This window comes from Oryctolagus cuniculus, chromosome 3 (assembly GCF_964237555.1).
Source record: "Oryctolagus cuniculus chromosome 3, mOryCun1.1, whole genome shotgun sequence".
Classification (NCBI taxonomy): Eukaryota; Metazoa; Chordata; class Mammalia; order Lagomorpha; family Leporidae; genus Oryctolagus; species Oryctolagus cuniculus.
In genome coordinates, this window is record NC_091434.1 from 99,355,524 (window position 1) to 99,378,882 (window position 23,359).

The 23,359-nt window shown below is 38.7% G+C and overlaps 1 protein-coding gene across 2 annotated transcripts in view; it reads right to left on the reverse strand.

The window, feature by feature from the left end:
• The window catches only part of ARHGAP15 (Rho GTPase activating protein 15), a 662,169-nt gene that overhangs the window by 614,244 nt on the left and 24,566 nt on the right, over positions 1 to 23,359 (reverse strand). For both annotated transcript variants that reach the window (XM_017342824.3, XM_051849585.2), the window contains exon 2: positions 17,163 to 17,341. In XM_017342824.3, coding sequence (XP_017198313.1) covers positions 17,163 to 17,327 — 165 coding nt within the window. In that variant the 5' untranslated portion in view covers positions 17,328 to 17,341. The remainder of the gene's footprint in view (positions 1 to 17,162; positions 17,342 to 23,359) is intronic.

The window sequence follows — 23,359 nt, forward strand, 5'->3', positions numbered from 1 at the left end:
GTGCTCATTGTAACTCCAGTGCCTGCTTTATCAATACACTTGTTGGTATTGTACTTCTCAGGATGCCTTCTGTCACTGGTAGTCCCTTTCTATTCCTACCATATTGTTTTCTGGGAGTTCAAGTCTGAATGCATAGAAAAAGATAGGAGGAGGATGAAGAGCAACAGAATTCTGGGTGTTCGAGAAAATAACACCTGTGCAGGAGAGGGGTGTTTACCGAGTTTTTGGTTGGTGCATAGGCTATAATCTACAAACCACAAAGCAGGCAGCAGATGAAATGGTTTGCCTGTTAGGACCTCAACAAACACAATAGCAAATTCACTATTCATGAGGTAAAGCATCGATGAACTGTCCCTACCCCCTTTCTCCAATTCAGTTTTTTAATCTTTATGGTTATGAGATATCCCACGAGTCTAATTTTTTTAGTATTCTGTGAGTGTGTTTTCCCATTCAGTGTCTTCAACTATGTTTTATCCAAACATTAGAGTAGATATCATTAATTAGATGCTACTGGACACATAATATTTTAAACCTTTTAAAATATATTAAATTAAAACAGTATTAAACACTTATTTTCAGCAAGATTCTGTTGAGGTTAGCTATAATGTCTGACTTTAAGGAATTTTTACTTTAATAGGAGATGCATAATATGAAAACATAAAAAAATTGAATAGCAGTAATGAAAGCTAATAAGTTTTCAAAGGAAAACAGAAAGAAATCCACTAAAACTGTGCAAAATGAATAATTAAATAACTAATTAAATGAATAATTGCTATAAGTGTTCAGAAGAAGGAAAAGCCAGTCAGAGAAAACTTAGGATAATGAGTTGAGTTTTTATTGGTTCTTCAAAGTTGAATAGCATTTTAATAGGCGTAGAAGAGAATATACTTCGATTCCCACTCATTCTCTGGGCCAGTATGAACAAAAAAGAATCTACCCCCAGTGGTCTGCCTCAGGACAAAGGACTCAGAACTTAGGGCTTATGAGAGTGTGTGATTCCGAATGTCCAATGCTGGGACTTTGTATTGGATACCCTTGGAGGTACACATTAGTTTCATCATTTACTTTTTGGCATGACAGTTTAATCAAATCTTCTATACAATGGCACTTGGCACATTGTCAAGCCCATACTAGATAATCCCAACTGCTAAATATGTTATTGCAATGTAAGAGCTAACTGGGAGTCATAACTGACACTGGAAACCAGCAGACATAACTGTAGGAAAGAGCAATAGATCTCAGAGATTTGTCTAAGAATCAGAAGCTAAATTCAATCCAGAACAAAATTTCTGGAAATTCAAGGTGTTCTGAATCAGAATAGTTCAAAATATGAGTAGATATTGGGGATATGTGCGCTGAAAGTGATCAAATGACACAGTGGCAAACAGAGTATCTGAAAGGAATAGGGCCAGGCCTGATGGAAGGACTTTATACAAATAGGTAGCATAATTATAATATCGACTGCCTACACTATTTTAAATATTCCTGTGTGCCCATGCTTCCATGCTTGACACTTTATATATATATATATAGAGAGAGAGAGAGAGAGAGAAAGAGAGATTTCTTTCATCTTCACTGCTTTCTATATAACTGGTATTTTAATATTCATTTTAAAAGGTGCATAGGATGGCCCAGAGTCATCAAAGAATGTCCCTAATGTAACATCATAAGCAAGAGGCAGAGCCAGAATTTGTGGACATATCTACCCAACACTGGGCCATCGTGACATGATTTGACTCCTATCTTTGTAACTAGTTAATTGTATCTATTTCATTTAGAAGGGAGGGAGAGAGAGAGAGAGAGAGAGAGAGAGAGAGAGAGAGAGAGAGAGAGAGAGACAGCATTCATGTTCACTGGTGTACTCCCCAAATATCTGAAATGCCTGGGGCTGAGCCAAGTGAAGTCAGGATTCAGGAGCTCCAGCTGAGTCTCCCAGGGCTCTTATTTGCTCCCACAGAGTGGTCATTCATTGGCGATAATAATCATGGAGATTAACTTGAGGGGATGGTTTACACCTGGCTTTACATTGCCCACAGATAATTGCAATCATTGTTAGGGTGAAATATCATTGACAAAAACACAGAACGTGTACTGCACTCATAACTAACAAACAGGGGCATCACTTACTGTCTCTTTATGACACTGGCCACAGACAGCTCTGACAGGACCTGGGGGGACCACCTTAGGGACAGCTGCTGGTGTCACATCTCCCCATGACTGAGTCTGATTTGTCACTGGCGAGCTGTGAGCCACAGGGGCACTAATTAGTGTCTCTGGGAATCAGTAAAGTATAAAGTTGTCCAAAGTTTCATTTATGCAAACAACAACTGGAATATATGAAAGAACTGTTTCCCACTATTTTAGATGTGTGTTCTTTCCTAGGAGCAGCAATTTTGAGGACTTATATTCAAAGGAGCCATGAGTCTTACAGTTAGCAGAATGATCATTCAGTTTCTTATGGTCCTCAGTGGAATGCAAAGTTTGTGACAGACATGCTAAAGCTAGCAGTGACAACTCAAATGCCAGCTAGGTAACAAAATGTGGTGAACAGAGCCTGGGACAGCAGCTATCGACTAGAGGTCACATGCCCCACCCCGGAAGAACAAAAGCTCCACAGTTTCAGCTGATTGTTATCTGCTCTTTGGGGAATCAACCCCATGATGCCAAAATTTCAGATTTTTGAGAAATGAAATAAACACAAATTTTTACATGAAAACTCACAATGTTAACCTATTAGCTCAATTCAAACAAGAATAGGAGAAAGTGCCATCCAAGCCAAAGGAAACACATGTTTAGGTTGAATCCAGCATGCCAATTTTAAGTCTAGAGATTCTGAGAGGACTTTCAGCTTTGTCTCAGAGGACCATTTTCTCCCTCAGGTGAACCTCTTCTCTCTCCACAAAGGCTTCTACTTCTGAAAACGTGCTCAAGAGTAAACAACATTGGCCATGAGGAGCTGAATTGAGGCTGTTACTTTTACAGTTCATTTGTGTGTGTGTTTCTTTTCTAATGCAATGTTACTTGTGAGTGGAAAAGGAAATGAAAAATTCTAACAAAGTTTAAAAATCTTCAAATTAAGTTTAATTAGTAAGAATGTAACATAAATGATAGGTAATTAGATGACTAGTCAAATCTGAGTTAAATTTGGTATAATATTGTGAACTCTAAGATTTCATCATTTCTAATTTTCTAAAGGCCTGGTGTGATTCTTTTTTATAAGATTTCAAAGAGTGCTCTTTCACTAAAATATGAAGTAGCTTCTCATCAAGTTTTCAAAACTGTTTAAAAAATCGTCAAGAGTCATAGATAAATAATCCAGAATCAACAGAATATTTATAACTTGGTGACAAGAAAACTCTATTTCCATAGACAACCATTGATATTTTTTAGTGTTGTGTAAAATGCACCAAGATGTTTGTTAATTTATAATAATGTAAGTCTAAAATTGAAATTAAACCCAAATGAGAAAAATCTGAATAAGAAAATTTGTATTTAGCTATAAAAGAAAGGCTGTTTTTACACTATCAGTAAAATGTGGTAGAGACTACATTTCCAAATTTATGACTAACAACTGTCATCGTCTGAATTTCCAATTTATAACTAAAAATTGCCATCTTCTGACTTGCCGCAGTATGTCTTCACCCCTGAATAGCCAGTCAATAAAATAGCTGAAAGATTACCATTGCCTATGTCTGCTGAGCCAACCAGGTAATTTAACCTGCAGGAAGACATCAGAACTCCAGTGACTATCTTTCAAATCCAAACTTAAAAACACCTAACACCTTTCCAACCAAACTAAACATACCTGTGGGCTGTGTGTGTGTGTGTGCGCGCAAATTGTTGAACTCTTTACTTAGTATAGAGTTGGTCTTCTGTGTATAAAGTTAATTAAAAATGGAACTTAGTGGAGAATTGGGCTGGGAATGGGAGAGGGAGGAGGAGGAGAGATGGAAGTGTAGGTGGGAGGGCAGATAGGTGGGAAAAATCACTATATTCATAAACTTATACTTATGAAATGCATGAAGTTTGTACTCCTTAAATAAAAATGTTTCTTTGGGGAAATGAAATGAAATTATCAATAAATGAACTAAGAGATAAAAAAAATACCTGTGGACAATATTGAGTCAGTAGAGCAGCCGTTGTTTTAGAACCTCTGCTGTAGATGCATTGTCGTAGAATGTGACTATTAGATAAGAAGTCAATATTGACCTTGATGTGGCAAAGTCCTGAATAGCTCTATGACATGTAGGAGATAGGAACACGGTGCTCTTGGGAAGCAGCGATCTTTCCACACTTGTTTCAGCCAAGCAGTCAGGGAGAAGATGGAGGACTGGGGCAGATTCACAGTCCAAATGTGAGAAATAGTTCTCTTTAAGCATCTAGAATCAAACCCAAGGTTCCTTATCCTTTCTAATAGCAAGACTACTGTCCATGTATCTACATATGAAAGAAAAAGGAATTGTGAGGTCTCAACAGAGTCTATTTTGTGCAAGATCAAGTGATCAGAAAGATCTAAGAAGTACCTTGCCTTAGGCAGAGAGAAGTGTTAACTGACTAGTTAAATTCAATACCTGGCTGTTACTGTATTTAATTCCTAATGTATTAATGTCATTTGAATAAGTTATTATTTTTTATTGTTCTTTTTTATTTATTTGAAAGACAGAGTTACAGAGAAAGGTAGACACAGAGAGGTCTTCCATCCACTGGTTCACTCCCCAGATGGCCGCAATGGCCGGAGCTGTGCTGATCCGAAGCCAGGAGCCAGGAGCTTCTTCTGGGTCTCCCACACAGGTGCAGGGGCCCAAGGACTTGGGCCATCTTCCACTGCTTTCCCAGGCCACAGCAAAGATCTGGATTGGAAGAGGAGCAGCTGGGACTCGAACTGGCGCCCATATGGGATCTCGGCTCTTCAGGCCAAGGCATTAACCCACTGCGCCATAGCACCGGTCCCAGGGCCCCAGAATAAGTTATTCTTCTAAAGGGGTATTTTCCTTCATTATTTTCCCTGGTGGTAGTAAGCCAAGGTGGCTCTTATCCTTCCTTCAGGATTAAGGTCATCACCCTTGTTTTAGTTCCAATGCACATTGGTATCATGGCCAGTGACATATTTTAAGGGCTATGAAAAATACTAATGATAAGGACTTCTTCGGTAGGTTAATATATTGCATCATTTATAAACCATTATCTTTTTTTATTTTTATTTTTTTATTTTTTATTTTATTTTATTTTTTTTGACAGGCAGAGTGGACAGTGAGAGAGAGAGAGACAGAGAGAAAGGTCTTCCTTTGCCGTTGGTTCACCCTCCAATGGCCGCTGTGGCTAGCATGCTGCGGCCAGCGCACCGCGCTGATCCGATGGCAGGAGCCAGGTGCTTCTCCTGGTCTCCCATGGGGTGCAGGGCCCAAGCACTTGGGCCATCCTCCACTGCACTCCCTGGCCACAGCAGAGAGCTGGCCTGGAAGAGGGGCAACTGGGACAGAATCCGGCGCCCTGACCGGGACTAGAACCCCGTGTGCTGGCGCCGCAAGGTGGAGGATTAGCCTTGTGAGCCGCGGCACTGGCCCTATAAACCATTATCAACACCACAAAATTCCACAAGTCAGTACTTAAAATACAATATCCAGAAATATTCAAAAGCAAAGATCAAAACAAAATCTTTATGAAATCAATAACTTGGTGAAAATTTTGAAGAACGTTCTGTGCTCAGTTTTCATGTTGAAAGAAAAAACAGTTATAGCCTTTAACCTCAATTAAAAGTTTATCATAAATTAGGGACTTGCACTGTAGCACAGCAGGTTGAAGCCCAGACCTGAGGTACCAGTATCCCATATGGGTGCCAGTTGGAGTCCTGGCTGCTCCACTTCCGATCCAGCTCTCTGCTATGGCCTGGGAAAGCAATGGAAGATGGCCCGAGTCCTTGGGCCCATGCACCCACATGGGAGGCCAGGAGGAAGCTCCTGACTCCTGGTTTTGGATCAGCACAGCTCCAGACATTGCAGCCTTTTGGGGAGTGAACCAGTGGGTGGAAGACTTCTGTCTGTCTTTACCTCTCTCTGTAACTCTACCTTTCAAAGAAATAAAATAAATCTTTAATAATGTTTATCATAAATTAATGAAGACTAAGGAAGGGGAAACAATAATGGGCAATAAATAAAAGGTATTTATCTTATAAATTTAACTAGGTAAATTTAATTGGCAGCTTGACCTCTTAACAGAGAAAGGATTTCACTAATTTGTGGATGTCAAAGGATACATGACACAGGACAAATGTCAAAGTGTGAAAATAGAGTTGAAAGCACACTAACATCAGATAGGATTCTCACAATTTTAAATTAAAACAAGGGGATGTTTAACAGTGGAGATATACAACACATAGAAGTGCAGCCCCCATGATGCTAATACAGTGTTCAGAATGAAGAGGTGGTGGCGGCAGAGAGGACTGTGATGTCCGGTAAGCTAATGGGTTGGTTTCACTTGGATTTGACCTTTGAGAGGCCCTTTGTTTTGTATCCACTGCTTTCAGATCAGTCCCTGATATGCAATGAGTGTCAATAAATGTCTTTGAATGAATATATGAATGGAAAAGTGAACAAATGCATGAAAGCCATGAAACTGTTCTACTTTGAATTTCGGAGAGGCCTAGAGGTATACACTCAGAAGCACTGCTGAGATCAGAACCATCAGAACCGCTTGGTGAACAGGGAAATTATCAATGCAGGGACTGTGAGACACATGGTTACAGTACTATTGCCTAGAATCTGTTAACTATTAGAATATTCTAGGTTAAAGGGACAACAGTAATGTTTCCTTAAACACAGGGCTTTATTATTCAAAATGTGTTCGAGATGAGAATTAGTAAGATGTCATGTTAATCTGTAAATGTACTTCATTAGTATTTTCAAGACAAGAAAGAAGACATTTACTCTCGTTTTCCTTTCCTTAATATGAAAAGCATGGATTTTTAGGATAGTAAATTCAGAAATGTAGATTTTTTTCCTGTCTATTTGATCATACGTTATTGGCATTAACACTTGTCAATAATTCATGGTTAAAGAAGAAGTTGCCATGAAAGGTTACCCATTGTCAGGCTATGATCAATAGCTAAAGCCACAGCATGTGATGTATTATCAAGAATCAGCCAGCTTCACTTTCTCAAGGATTTAAAAAACAGCAGTAGTTAAACTCAGTTTGTCTAACCTGAGCTAAGCCTGTTTGTTCATTAACCTTTTACTGCTGATTAGAGAGCATGCCTCGAAAACATTTTGTTTAACCACAAAATATCAGCTCTTGCAACTAATCAGTGTGATCTGGCAGCAGGCCTCTAGGATCTCCCCTTTCCCCCTCCCATTTTCATGTTGGAGTTTATGTTAGAGCAAACAAAACTGTCACTTTGTTTTCCTGTCTTCCTTTATTGGGTCACTTTGTGCTACATGATATGATCTAAGACAATTCAATGCAAGGAGACACATGTCCCTTCTCATTGCAAATATGAAGACTGCAGCTTTCCTTTACCCTGTGGGAAAGAAAGCAGGTCAGGTGTCCAGAAGTAGTGGAGGAAAGTTTGGTGTCATCACTACTCCTCTTCTTCCACAGAGCAGACATGAGAACATACGGCAAAAACAGCACCGGTCCTCACAAAAGGATACAGAGAAATGGGACATCGGTTGCTTGTGTTTACAGTGCTTTGGAAGGGTATTGACTGAAAAACTACCATTTCTTAAACTAACAACACCTAGGGATTTCAGGGGAAGAAAGTTCACTTACTTATCTCTTAAAGGATAAATAAAATTTGGCTTGTATAATTTAGGAAGTAAAAATATCTGATTCATTCCATTTTGATTTTCAGAGTTCCTACCTGACCTCTAAAATATTTTGACTTATACACTCAAATTTGATTTTGTTTCATTTGGTGTTTTTTTTTTTTTAATTTCACACAAATACTGATCTATAGAATAATTTGGATACAAACTGATGAGACAGCCAGCAGCCAATGTAAATTTTTATCAATGACTTTTGCATATGGAAAAATGCACCCTAAATAATGGTGACTATTGTGATCACCGGAAACAACAAGATGGTACTTTTCCAATCAAAAAATTAATAACAAATAAATAAATAAATACATAAAGGAGGAATGGGTGGGTGGCTGGGTGGGTGGGGGATATGATACAATAATGATGATAATGAGAAGGAAGAGGAGAAAAGATAAAGTCTAAGTTTCTTCTGTTTTTCTTTTTCCATCCTTCTCCAGATTCTGTCCTTGTTTTGGGTATATATGATTTCTCTTTAACTTTAGCACATTCCTGTTTGATCTATGACAACTGTTCATCCTGTTAGGACTCAAATCTCCTATCTCTTCCCCCAATACCTTAATGTCAGTGCATTGGAAGTGGCTAGGACTCCTAAAACTCCATTCCGTCGGAGGAGGAGCATGCAAGATTGCGTGTAAAGAAGATGGCATCATTTCTGGGAGAGTGCCACATTGCCATCCATTTGCTAATTAGTTGCAACACACATTAATGTACAAAATAATGTCTTGGCCTTACACATTATTGTTTGGCGATGGTTATGCTTATCAGTTTTTAATATGCTCTTTGAAAACTGACACGTACTTTACCCACGTCTCTTTAGGAACACAGGGATTCAAAGGCTGGATGGAATACTTTCATGCTTCCCAACACAAACCTGAGAGGGTAATTAAACAGATGGTAACAATAAACTGAATCTGAACACATCAGGGAATGGAGTCCCTTATTAAAAGCCTTACACACTGAAGGGATTGGAAAGAAAAAACAATAAAACAAAACGCAAAACTCTGGGGGGAGTGTTTGAGCAGTCAACACCTTGATGTTTGCCTTGACCTCAGAAGCAGAGGTGAGTCAACTGTGAGGAGTGGGATTCCTAGGACCCCTACCTGAGGGCATGCTGGGGCTCTTTGGCAGGCAGCCACAGGAGCAGGAAGGCAAAGTCATTTTGATACTCTAAGAAATGCAACTGCTCCTCAGAATTGCCTTCAAAGGCATCATTTTTAGTCCCACAAAATTTATAAGTATAAATCCACCTCCCCCTTTTCCCCTCACGCAGATATGAAATCTTTCCAATGGGGAGGATTTAGGCTCGTCTTCTACCAGAAGCTAAAACTCAATATTGCAAATTTCTGTGATGACCCAGGTATTCTGAATATTTCCTGTCTCATTCTTGGCAATAGGAGATCTTCTTTTGACTACATCCCTAAAGTTTGTTAGAATGCTATTTATTTCTCAGATCTTAACTCTGTCCATTTATTCTGAGTTAAATCTAGGGGAGAGGAATTTTGGGACAATTTTAATATCTCAGCTTATAAATATATGTTGTAATTTTTTCTTTAATATAAAAATAAGCTTAAATATGTATCATGCACATATACCTCTCTGTATATCTATATGTACTGGTTTATCAATATGTATGTGTACAACACATATCTATATAGAGAAATGCACGCATGCACAATTTGTGCACTCACACAGAAGCTACTCTATGCAAGAAAGGATCCAGTTACCGTGGATGCTTTCAAAAATATTACTGTGCCATCACACACGCAAAGATGCTATTGTGCCGTCCATAAGGCACTTACAACCTGGGGGATAATTGAGTCAGTGTTTGTTCTTCTGTTTCTCAACCTGCTTTGGTTCTCTGTTTCACTTGGCAAGTTCTTTGAGTACCATTTATGGAAACATTCAGCTTCAGTACAACAATAATTTAGCTTAACTATGTGCCAGCAAGCAAAGGACAATGTTCAACACACTGTGCTTTAGATTAATCTAGCTTCAAATGATGATCTACGAAAAGATATTTTGAAAATTAAGGCAGGTATGAAAATGGGAGCCAGGCAAGGATTATACAAAAGCAAACCAAATGCCATGTTATGTATTTCATGTTATGCATTTGTGGGTACAAATGACCTTATAACACCCTTTAGTTTTATTTATTTTTTTTTTTTTTGGATGCTGATAACTAGGAAAAGAATATTCCATCTTCTGGTACAATCATATCTAACATCACACAGAGCACCTCAGGTGTCTCGTAAAACTCTCTTCATAATACTGACTACGTTTCCAAATTTATTTTAAGGGCGAAGAGCATTACATGAATTAAATAAGAGATGTTGCAAATAATTTAGTGGAAAAGCAGAGTTGCTGCCACTCAGAGTATTAGGTAACCTTTTTTAATTAGAATGTACACTTTCAGATTACTGATTATGAACATCAGGGGACCTGAGATTTTGATTCATCAGTAATTCTCCTTTATGTCTACACTAAGATGTAAAAACGAGACCTCTGGCTCTAACTCAGTATTTCCGTCTTCACACGCTGGCGCAGAAGCTGCTCTACCTGTAATCTCTAATACTGCTCTGCCCCCTTGTGCTTCTGCAGCGAACTCAACAGAGAACAGTATGCTTTTATCTTTGTACACGAACTACAGAAAAACCCCACTGTCACTTCTCACTTTTCTACTGAGTTCAAGGTCAGTGTCTAGCTATTTTCAGCTCATCTCTTCTTGATCCATGCAGAGAAATGACAAGGTAACGTGACTCGGGGTCAGCTGTATTACAGGAACCGTTACATAAACGGAGAAAGTGAAAATCAATCCTAGCTGACAGTGACTTCGGGATAATCAGCGCTCACTGGATGCCTCTGTCAGCTCGCCTGCATCAAACACCGTGTGACTTCTGTCAGATCTTTTTAATAAAACTATATTCTCACTTTCAGCAACCTAAATAAATGTTCCAGTAGAGCTGGAGTTTTTAAATGACTTTAGTCCTCAAGACTTGTAAACTCTCCCACTATTTCCTTGAAAAAAAATCTCAGGGGTGGCACCTGTTCTCCCCTGGTTCTTTATTGATCTGAGACGGGAGGCATTTGCTGTAGAACTTGCCACTCCGTGAGCGCTCTCTGTGACTTTCCCACAGACTGTTGCGTCGTCTGCGGTGAACTCAACACCAGCCTCAACATGGATCCCCAAATCATCATCAGCTCCAACTCTTCTCTTCTCCCCGCTCAATAGCAGAACGCTTAGCCAGTCATTTCTTGTCTTCCTCCTTTTCAGTTGTTCGTGGTTGGTTTTCTTTTCATCTCTCTATTATCCACCTGGACATTTTCTCCTAACGCACACTTGGAAACCCAGTACTGAACAAGATGTTCCTCATTAGTGACATCCCTCCTGACGGCACCTGATATGTCAGTTTCAGGCAGGAGCTATTTTATCCCACCCACCTTGTGCTCCCTTGAAACTGGGAAGCTCAGTACTCCATTGAAGTACAATTTACCATAATATTAGCTGTCAGTAAATTCAAAGAGGGAACTCCTAAAGCTATAAAATGGATTAGAAGCAATTTAAAAAAGAATTAACAAACTAGAGTAAGAGTATACTGTCAACAAACAAATGCTCCATCATAGGACTGTAATTTGGAATTTTAATTACCCCTCTGCTCTGTAACAAAACAATGTCTGAACTGGCAGCGATTTGAATCTCTCACAGGTCATTGAGCATTCTAGTTAATTACTCTATGAATAGCCTGTTTTTCTCCCCTCTGGAAACACGTTTCTAATGGCAGTCAAGGTCTGACAAATGTGTCATCTACATAATTAGCTAGGAAGCAACACAAAACATTAAACATGCTTTGTGCCGACAACTATCAAAACATTTCATTTGTTGTCAATTATTCATTACTTTGTAGGTTCTGAAGGGGTTGTTATTATGGAAATAAGTCCAGATGCTAACAAGGTTAGAGTTTTGGATTCAAATTAGTAATCAGAGGACTAACTTTTAAAAAAATGTATCTCGTGTACACTCAGCGCCATGTTCAATCAGTGGGAGATTATAAACAAATTTAGCCATGCTCATGTTAAAATGGAAACGGCATTGTCACACATGTGGATTCAAGAGCTCTGGCGTATCTTTGAAGTGGAGACTCGACACTGTCGTCGTAAACTTTCTGAACCTCTTGGCAAGTCCAATTTGCGCTTGGTAAATCCAGTTAAAGATTTTTCACAGCGTGAGATGGCATGGGGTGGCGAGGACGAGGAAAGAAATCTCTGGTGGGTTTTGAATGTTCTCTGCTCTGGGGCATCCTGGGTAAATGTAAAAAAAATCCAGTGAACTAACTTTTTCATCTGTTCCATAGCCTGATGGCAAACTGCTTCAGGCTAGTTACCTTAGGTAACCTTTGCATGTCATGTTTGGTTGGTTGGTTGTTGCTGTGTCTGAAACAGTGTCTTCTATTATATTAATATCATACATAAAACTATATACTGTTTTCAAAGCAGTGCTCCTCATGTATATAGAGGATATAAAAAGATTTCTCAACAAAATTGACCTCTCAGAGGCAAAGAAAATTGCAGTGGAAGACACATTATTGTGTGGTCCTATCAGAGCCTTGGATCTTTGGAGAGTCTCACTCCACTGTCCTCCAGCTTTTCCTTATAAACCAAAATGGCTTACAAATGTCATCCACAATAGTCCAATAAAGATTAGGAACAAAACACTGTCCTTACATTGATGAGATAAGAAAGATTTAACTGCAGAATGCAGTGTGTAAGAACAGTTCATAAGGTTTGTTCTCGAATCAGAGAAATAGAATTCAAATGATACTTGTGTGTGTCTAGAATTTAATTGAGATGATCAGTTTATTTTCTACATAATGTTTGATCAGATGCCTGTACTGCAGAGCTAGATAAAAAGAAAAGAAAGAAAACAAATTCTATCAGGGAAAATCAAGAAGACCCGTTATCTTCAGGGTGTGCAAAACATGTCAGGAAATGATTCTACTCTGAGCACTGAGAATGCCCAGTTAATAAAAAAAGATCAGCCACTCGCAAAGAGAAAATAATTGTCTGTATCTGTATTTTTCAAAGCAAAAAGGCAGTCACATCTTACACTAAATAGGACACATTAAAATAAGCTTTAATAATCTTTATGCGGAAAGAAACTAATCCATTTTCAGATCATACGATCCACAGCAATAAAAGGAAATCATCAAACTAAAAACAATTTTAGAAATGGCTGCAGACTCTCATTTAATTAACATGCAACAGATCATATATTTATGAGGAAGTCAAAATATTTAGGAAGCCTATAATCCTGTAAGCCTTAATGTGGTATAAAAACAACAAATAAATGCAAAGTGTTACTGTTACACATGCCTGCCTGATCAATGGTTTTCACATATTGATCTATAAATGGAGTTGACAGTCTGTGTTGGCTGCACATTTTCCAAGCAGTGCTATTTTTGCACAAAACCAATACGGGCAATTACCTTTGTTTGAGATGCCAACTCTTATCAATTCAATGTGATTTAGTGTCATTTTAATTAAATATCAGGATCCACTTCAGGACAATTTATACAAACAAAGCCTCAAACCTAACTATAAGCTTGATTTGAAGTAAACATGGACAAGCCCTACAATCTCATAATATTTCTCAAAAACTCTGCTAAACAGAAGGCTTATATTTTTAGTAGCAATTTTTATGTCTGCCTTTTTGGCTAGCCACAACTTTGGCAAGTATCCTATAATCACAGAAGTAAGAAACAAAAGAAAATTGTTTCCTTTTTTTCCTGATAATACTTTAAAGAGAAAAATGAACACACGCAGTCTGCCACTGGAAGTAAAAGGAGTCTTGTATGTTAACGTTTGGGAATGGCTCCACCAAACTCTGTATGTGAACACCGATAGAAAGGTACTTTTCTGTTTATGATGGCTGTGAACACCGCAATGCCCTTCTGTGGGATTCATAAGATGGAAGTGGTGAATACGCAATATGCATACGTGTTGCGGATCGAGCCACTAGCATTGAATGCTTTAACCGCTCCTGTCTGCAAATCTTGTGCCTGCAGTTTCACAATTTGGGCTATTTAAACTCTCCATTAATCTGTTCTAAATTGTCCGGTAGGCTGGTGCATCCCTCTTAGAAGTAACATCAAAGCCGGATTAACCCTTTTTTCATTAGCTATTTGCTGGGTTGCACATTCACCTTTTTACCCCTTAAACAGGTAACTTGCTCCCATTTGCTTGCACTCAGCTTTTTGCTTTTCCATTTAGCACCTTCTGGCGACTAAGCTGTCCATCTATAAGAAGTCTCACTCTTGCTCAGGGACAGATGAGAAATCTCTGAGGCCCAAAGTCCTTTCTTCCCCACCAAGTGGAGCTCTGCAGGACTCTTTCACAGATAGACAATTTTCTTGCAAACCACGTCTCCCCCACTTCAAATTTCCCACCTCTCCAACATTTCCCAGGAAACAAATAGCCACTTTGAACTTTGAAAAGGCATCAGTTTTAGTAACCAGATAAAAAGGATTATTTGGTGTTCAAGAAAGAGATGCCTACTACCAATGAAATATTAATTGAGCATTGATACCTGTTTTATTGAAATGCTTCCTGGCAACATCAAGGTTATACAAATTTCTAATTCAACAAGTAAATTCACTTGAGTTTGCAAAAGGTAAATGCAGTAGTAAATGATTGTATTGGCATTTCAATATACTCTAATTTAAGAAGTTAAAAATAGAGGGTCTTACGGTATTCATAGGAAAAATAATATGTTCTAGGTGCATAGTCATTTAAAATATTTTAACAAAATATAAAAAAAGTTTATGAATTAATGGCAAATATGTCATTGATGTGATCCTAGGACATTTTGTCCTCTTTTGTACCAAACGAAATAATGATGACTGAAATGTAAGATTTTTTGTTATTATATAGACCAGTATGTAGATGTTAGTTTTGCATAATTTACATACTAGTGAACAAGTAGTATACATACTCAATGAATTAAATAGGGTGCCAAATATGGTCTCTAAGTACTCAGTAATTTTCTGTACAGATTACATGTACTTGTGCTTCTGTTACAACAAAGCATGCATCATGTGAATGCATGCGCACATTTTTCGTATACATGTCTTTCCACTCTCCTAAATTCAGTCTCCCCCTTGACCTCACCCCACCATCCAACTTCTGAAAAATCAACTTCTTAGTTTAGCTTGAGCAGATAACTTTAACAGGCTTGTTTGAATAAATATGCCAAAATACTTTACATTCTGTCAGTATCTAGTCAGAAAATTGTGCATGGAAAAAAGAGATGAAAAGAACTGAGACAGAAAGAAAATTAGTGCCATGGCAAGCTTTCAATGCAGTATCTCGGAGCCAAGTTTTCTTAGTGAAATGACATATTCTCACTAAAATATCCCTTTTATATAATTATGCACTGAGCACACATCACCAAAAGTAACTTTTATTTTTGTTCCTTATCGAGGAATACATATTGCCCAGACTAAGAATGCGGAAACAAAAGCTGGGATAATTATAGCTAATTTCACTTTGGAAAACTCTTATTCTCTAGCAGTCCAGCATACAACCCCCCAAACTAAAGTTATGTAACAAGGTAATATCAACAATGAGAAACTGCATGATAAAATCCTGCCCAAAAGTGAAAAATGCTAATTTTGTCTCATTTAGCAGCTGGATACAGAAATGCTCATTAGTTTTAAGAGGGTTAATCCTTTTAACTTTTGCATATTGATATGCCAATTATGCCTAATTGTACAAGAGGCATCAGTCAAGGTAATAGTGCATAAACACATGAAAGTTATTAAGTACATCCCAACATGTAATAAAGTAGGTGTTAATTGGTAGCTGAGTTCTGCGGGCTATTGAGGTGGATAATTCATTGAGAGATGGATCACTTGTAATTTCTCTCCATAATTCCTTTTGCAGTCTCATGCTGTGATGTTTTCATGCTTGTCAAAAACAACTGCGGCATAGTGCCTTTTGTTAAACACAGCCAATAAAATATGTTAGGCATCATTAAATATACTTAACTTTTAAACTTTTTCAAAGGTACAGTTCTTACTGATAATACATTATAGAGATTCCAATAATTTACTCTAACCACTGTCTCAAGTTCATGGTTGAGGAAGATTTTAGCTGGTTTAGAGTCAAAGTCAGGCAAGTAGCATGGTGCCTCCCAACAGACGCTATTTAAAATGAGTAAGTAAATAAAAGAAAATGTATCTCTCATTAGTTACCTTATCTACGGATGCATTTCTCAGGCCCCAAATATAATCACTGGTTTCCTTGTGCTAAATTTGTCTACAACACCTGAGGAAAGAGTGATTAAAATCATATATTTCTCAAGCTCCTGAGATTGCTGTGGGTTAATGTTGCACTTGAAATTCAAGTGAAAAATGGGGAATAAGTATAATCAGTAACATGCTACTCAGCAAGTTTATCTCATTTAATAACTCAGTTAGGAAGCTGAATATTTCATAGGCCCCTACGATATTAGCAGAACACTCAATTAATAGCTCACATGTTTCTGCAGGGTGACTGGGACTCACAGTCTGTCCCCAGCTAACCTATTTCTTGCTCTTGCTCTCACTGTGCAAAACAAAATAGATCTGGAGTCCAAAAGAGTGGCTAACATTGCATAAATAATTTTGTAACATCCTATGGCCTCAGCTGCAAGTTACCACCATTATGGAAGAAAATTAACCAGAGGAGACTCATCGCAATCATTGGGTTTAGTGGCTCAGGATGCGTGCAGGGCCAGGGACACAATTGGCAGTAGAGTTCATCTCTAACTATTTTATTTCAAATCTTCCTAATGACACATTATCGAGACAAAATGGCTTCCTCTCCAAACCTTAAATAGCCATGCCATTTCAGTTGTTTAAGCCCATTCCAAATGAAATCATCGTTTCCACTTTCATATATTACTGGTAGATTTTAAAGAAGAGATTTTCACATTTTTTTAAAAAAGATTTTTTTTTCTCAGTTCATTCTTAGCTAATTTTAGCCTCTGGCTTTTCAAAGTGATGTACTGTATTTGGAAGTACAAACACCACATGCTAGCATAACCTCATTATTTTTATGACACTGAAGCATGATAGTAGAGGCCCTTAAAATGAGTCAAAGGTGCTCTTCAGTCTAGCTCCAAATCCACTTTATCACTGTGGATTAAACCCAGCTCTTCTCTTGTAACTGGGGATATTATTGTAACTATAAGTATGCAAGATAAAATGCATTACAGAAACGGTTTTCTCATGCACATTAGGAAAACAAATAAAGCAAGCCTAATTAGAGTTTTTTAAAACCTGTACGACAGGGAACTTGGAGTGTTAGACTTACAGGTTCAGTGACCTTCCCAGCATCGGTGAGGATCATGGATTTACTTTGGCTCAGCCTGTCATGGTGGCTGTTGGCGTTTTTGATTCTCATTTGCACAGCTCCGGTACCTTGGTGGGAGGAACTCAGTGTTTCCACAGAGGTATCAGAATTTGTAGATTTCTGCATATTACAAGGTTATCCTGATAAAACACAAAAGTATTATGTCATTTGTAAATATATGCTTTTCCAAGAAAAACTCTTAGTGCAATGCACATCCTGATTAATCATTAGGATTATGTCATTAAATAAATAAAAGAGCCTGCATCTCTTGAGAAGAGAAGCAGCAGCTAATGTCTTTGTAGTTATTTTATCTATTGGGGCCTCTATATGTGGATAATATATCAGAAGATTTCAGAATTCCTCTGGACACCCTTAGTCTGTGTAATTCTTAATCCATTTAAAAACTTCTTTTAAAAAAAAAGATTTATCTTATTTATTTGAAAGGCAGAGTTACAGAGAAAGAAGGAGGGAGGGAGGGACACACACACAGAGAGAGAGAGGGTGAGGGGAGGGAGAGAAGTTCCATCCATTGGTTTACTTCTCAAATGGCTGCAACAGATGGAGTTGGATTAGGGCAAAGCCAGAAGCTTCATTTAGGTCTCCCACAAGTGTACAATGGCTCAGGCACTTGGGCCATCTCCCGCTGCCTTCCCAGGCACAATATCAGGTAGTTGGATCACAAGTGGAACAAACAGGACTCAAATCGGCGTCCACATGGAATGGTGACTTTCCAGAGTGCAGTTTAACCTGTTATTCCATAATGCCAGCCCCTTAAAAACTTCTTACAGGAATATGATGCAATCTCCCATATATACAAATGATGTTGCTAACTAGTCATCCTTAGGGTATATGACTTTTTTCATTCACAGTTTCATGTTTCATTCACAGCTTCACTGATTTATTATCCATTGCTACACACTATTTTGGTAAATGCAAATCCATATAAATAAGGTCTAATTTAAGTAAGTGGGATTGGTGTAGAGCAAAATAAATCCCGTAACTCTACCTGCATTCACAGTATCCACAGGGGTAAATTAAAATACAATTCACTGCCATTTGCTGATGGAAATAGCTTTGTTAGCTTTGTTGGACATAATATTTAGGAAGAACATAAATAAAAATAAAATCAGCAACCTTTATTTATTCTGATATATTTTAATAGAAGGAATCACTCAAGCAAGAAAGTTCAGTATGGGCATACTTCACAGCAGCAGCAATAAGGGAAAATAATTTAGAAAAAGAAAATTAAGAGAAGTACTCTGGCAGCAAAAGGGGGTGGACTAGGAGAGCTTCCATTGATTTCCCAAATCATAATCCTCTCCAGGTGCCCCTTCCCTACAGTCCCTCCAAAGAACATAGCAGTTCATTAAAAACTGAACATTTACAATGCATGCACATCTTGTAAGTTCTTTGAAGCAGGTACTTCTCTAGCCTGATTGTTGTCTCTGATGCTTATCTACAAATACAATCTATACTAGATCCCAGGAACATGAGTAAAACATTGAACAAAATTATGACTACTTAGGTATAGGAACAACAGAACATAGAAGAATGATCATATTTTAAGGAGCCAACTGAATTGGTACCTCAATATTTTTAGAGAGAAAACAGAGGTAGATTCATGTAATGGTAAAGTCAGGTGGACACTAACATGAATGAAAAAGAAAACATTTTTATAAAGATTTATTATATTTATTTGAAAGGGAGAGAGAGAGAGAGAGAGAGTTTTGTTTCTGTTGTTTCACATCCCACATGGCCATGAGGGCCAAGGCTGGGTCATGCCAGCGATAGGATCCTAGAACTACATCCAGGACTCCTATGTGGATGGCAGAAGCCCAATCACTTGGGCTATCTTCTGCTGTTTCTGGCCCATTAGCAGGGAGCTGGATCAGAACTGGAGCAGCTGGGATTAGAACAGCAATGCAGGCAAAAGCTTAACCCACTATACCACAATGCCAACTCCAGACAGCATTTTAATAAGGAGGAAAATATTACCTCCTAATGAATAATGATAAAGCAGTTGTATGAAAGTTCAGAAAATAAGTTAATTCTTATTATTACTACATGCTAAACACCATGCTGAGTGGTTTAATCCTTATAAAATTCTTATGCCATTAAACCCATATTTTTATAGAGGAGAAAAATGAGGATCAAAGACTAATTTCCCAAGAACAGTGGCAGCAAAGGGAGAAGAAATAAGTACCTTTTTTTCCAAAAAAAGACCCAGATTTCCCTCAACAGGTGGATAGAGAGACAGATTACAGTTTACATTGAAAGTAGTAAACAATGAGCAAGGACAGACTGATGATGAATGGAGCCGCATGGATAAATCACAACCTCTTTCTGCTGAGGGAATGCAGTCAGCTCCATCCACCCCCCACCCCCAAAACGCAAAAGAACAATGATTGTGCAATCTTGCTTATATAATATTCTAAAATTTGCAACCAATATGTGACAGATAGTTGATCGGTGATTGCTTAGGCAGGGGTGGAAGCCAGAGAGGATACACGAATTACAAGGAAACTTTGGAGGTAATGGGTATGGTTGTTATCCTGATTGTGTTGATGGTTTCATAGGCAAATGCATATATTAAAAATGAACATTGTACACTGTACATTCATACTGTATGGTACTTCAATTATAGCTAGCAAAGTTTTTTTGAAAGTTGTTTTAGCACTTCCTTAACTCATTTATTTTGCATTTATTTTCATTTTTTATGTGCCTATATGAGTGATATATCCTAAAAGTTATCTAATTGAGAATAAAAGAACTCTCTTGGCAAGTAGGACATAAAAATTTGAAATCATCATAAATATTTTCTAGAAAATTGGATGTCTCTTCTGAGTGTATTAGAGACATAACCAGTGTATTACTCAAGAGACTAACTGTAAGGACTGCATGTTTGTAACATTTGTCGGGAGAATCACTGAGGTTGACGCCACTATTTTTGACCAAGGCCATCAAGCCGCTGTATTTACATAGCCCAGCTGTGTGCTGTTTGTAGGATGTGTTGCTTCCTCAGCATCTGCAGGAATTTCTCTGACAAATAATTTGCATTCTGTGTATTGACTTTGCAATCAACCCATAATTTGCCTAGTGATGTGTTACTGTCACAAGGTTGGATTACTCGAAAAGCTTCTAATCTGGCTTCCTCGACTATTTTCCTGGTAACAGAATACGGGTTACTTTAAGATCTTCCTTCTTCAGCTCTCTGTCCCTACTACATTTCAATGACAGTTCTTTTAATTTTCTACTCTTTCTCACTCCAGCCAACACTGCTTTCCCACCTGACTCCATCCTCACATTTTGTTGATATCCATCTACCTTCCTTGTTTCGTATCCAGTTTCCCATGTACAGTGGCCTCCCACTATCCACAGGTAACATGTACTAAGATCCTCCTCCTACTTGCAGTGGGTGCCTGAAACATAGACAGCATCAAATCGTATATATATATACACTATGCTTTTTCCAATATATAGATACCTACTGTAAAGTTCAATTTATAAACTAGGCATGCTAAAAGATAAGCAATAATAATAGAATAATTATTAAAAATAATTGTTATAAAAGCTACATGAATTTCTCCTGTCTCCTTTTCCCCCAAAGTATCTTATTGTAGTATACTGACCCTTCTAGTGATGATGTGAGATGATACAAGTCCTGTGGATGAAGTGAAGAGAGGTGAATGATGTAGGCATTGTGACATAGCCTTAGTCTACCACACAAGGGTTGCTTAAGAATAAATACTGCCATACAGTGACAGATGATCTGATCATCAAGATGGCTACTAAGCGACCAACAGGTGGGCAGTGTATACAGCAGGGATATGCGGACAAAGGGATGATCAATACCCTAGTCAAAAGGCAAATAATTTAAAGCCTGTGAAACATTGTTTTATGGCTATTCAGAACAGTATCCAATTTAAAACTTGTAAATTGCTTATTTAGGGGAATTTTCATTTAATAATTTTGGACCACAATTGATTGTGGACAAATGAAACCATTTGTCTGCAATGTCATTCATTCAATACGTCATAGTTGTTCTCATGTTTTAAAATATCTAAAGGCTAGTAATTTGCAAAGCACTACATGACACTGGGAGAATACAGAAAAACAACATCAAATCTCTTCTTAAAGATTTCTATCAGCAGAAAAAAAATTCCTCTAACACTGAGATTTTCCTAAGAGGCAGGCATATTCTTAGAGGCTGAAGATAATCTTCTTTTTCAATTGAGTGCCCTTGATTTTGGTAAAGGAATCGAAAAACAAATCAATAGTTAAATAGTGTGTATCTGTGTGTGTGTGCAGGGTGGGATGGGTACTTGGCCTAAGATATCCAGTGTGGACAGTGAGAGAGAGAGAGACAGAGAGAAAGGTCTTCCTTTTTCCTTTTTCCGTTGGTTCACCCCCTAATGGCTGCTGCGGCTGGCGCACTGCGCTGATCCAAATCCAGGAGCCGGGTGCTTCTCCTGGTCTGCCATGCGGGTGCAGGGCCCAAGCACTTGGACCATCCTGCACTGCACTCCCGGGCCACAGCAGAGAGCTGGACTGGAAGAGGAGCAACCGGGACAGAATCTGGCACCCCGACTGGGACTAGAACCCGGAGTGCTGGCGCCGCAGGTGGAGGATTAACTTATTGAGCCGCAGCACCGGCTCTAAGATATCCTTGTCCCATATCAGAGTGCCTGGATTCAATACCCAGTTCTGGTTCCAACACCAGTTTCCTATAAATGCAAATCCTGGGAGGCAGAGGTAATGGCTACCCATGTGAGAGACCTGGACTGTATTTGGCTCCCAGCTGTGGCTCTGGTTCAGCCCAGGTCATCACAGACAGGAGAGTGAAAAAGAGGTGAAAGCTCTCTATCTTTCTCTTAAATAATTTTTTATAAGGGAACTGAGAGTTGAGTAGTCTAGGTAGTAGTAGTCTAGGTTGGGAGAGGAGTAATGGCATCAAACTGAGGTGGAACTTGGAAATAGAAAGAGGCTGTAACAGAAGACCAAAATGCTGGATCTAAATGGGAGCAAGTTGGGAATTTCAGGACAAGCCTCAGTGAAGCAAATGTGTGAAAATACCTGTGATATTATAAGATAGGTATTGGAACCAGCATTGTGGCACAGGAGGTAAAGCTGCCACCTACAGTGCCGGCATCCCACATGGATGCTGGTTTGAGTCCTGGCTGCTCTAGTTCCCATCCAGCTCCCTGCTAATGGTCTGGGAAAAGCAGTAAAAATGGCCCAAGTTCTTAGGCCCCTGCTACCTATGTGGGAGACCTGGATGAAAAGAAACTCCTGGCTCCTAGTTTCTTCTGGCCCAGTCCTGGCTGTTGTGGCCATCTGGGAAGTGAACCAATAGATGGAAGATGTCTCTGTCTGTAACTCTTTCAAATAAATAAATAAATCTTTTCAAAGAAAAAGAAGGTACATATGGAAATGCATCACAAAGGGAAAATAAAGTACCAGGGGAGTTCAAGGCTAAAAGACATGATGAGTTCCAGGGAGGAGGTGGTATTTGAGCTCTGTGTGAGTCTAATCATTCTGCTGGACTTGGCTTGGACTGAATAATTGGCCAAGAGCCCCACCCCTTATGATCTAACCAGTGCCATAAGTGGCTGGAATTCTAGACACAGAGAGAGAATATGGGAAGGTGGCTTTCCTTGGCAAAATACACAAGTGTCTTCTGTGGATGAATTAAGATTTGAGATAAATTGAGAGGGAAGCAGGACCCCATTTTGTACAGAGGAAGGTGCAGGTGGTAGGAAGGAGAATGAACCATAATGGGAGTGTGGGCATCTAATAGGCCTGAAATGACAGCTGTGATTCCCGTGCATGTAGTGCTTGTGGTTCAGAGATGACTTCCTCCCATTCATTCCAGTAAGAGTTTCTCAAATCCAGTAGATGGGGCCATTTCAAGGCTATATGTTGCAGGTTGTATTTGCATCCTACTTAGCGGCTTTTATTTACCCTTTTTCAACTTCTGATTTCCCCCGTGCCTACATTTTAGCACTCTGTTAACTCTACTAGGCACCTGGCGTTCCTCTTGAAATGTGGACTGCCAAAGCCAACACTGCAGCACTCACACAGGCACATCTCATCTACAAAGATGGAATTTCTGCAGTTCCCTCATTCATTAATCCTTATATGTGTCCTTTAAAAACATT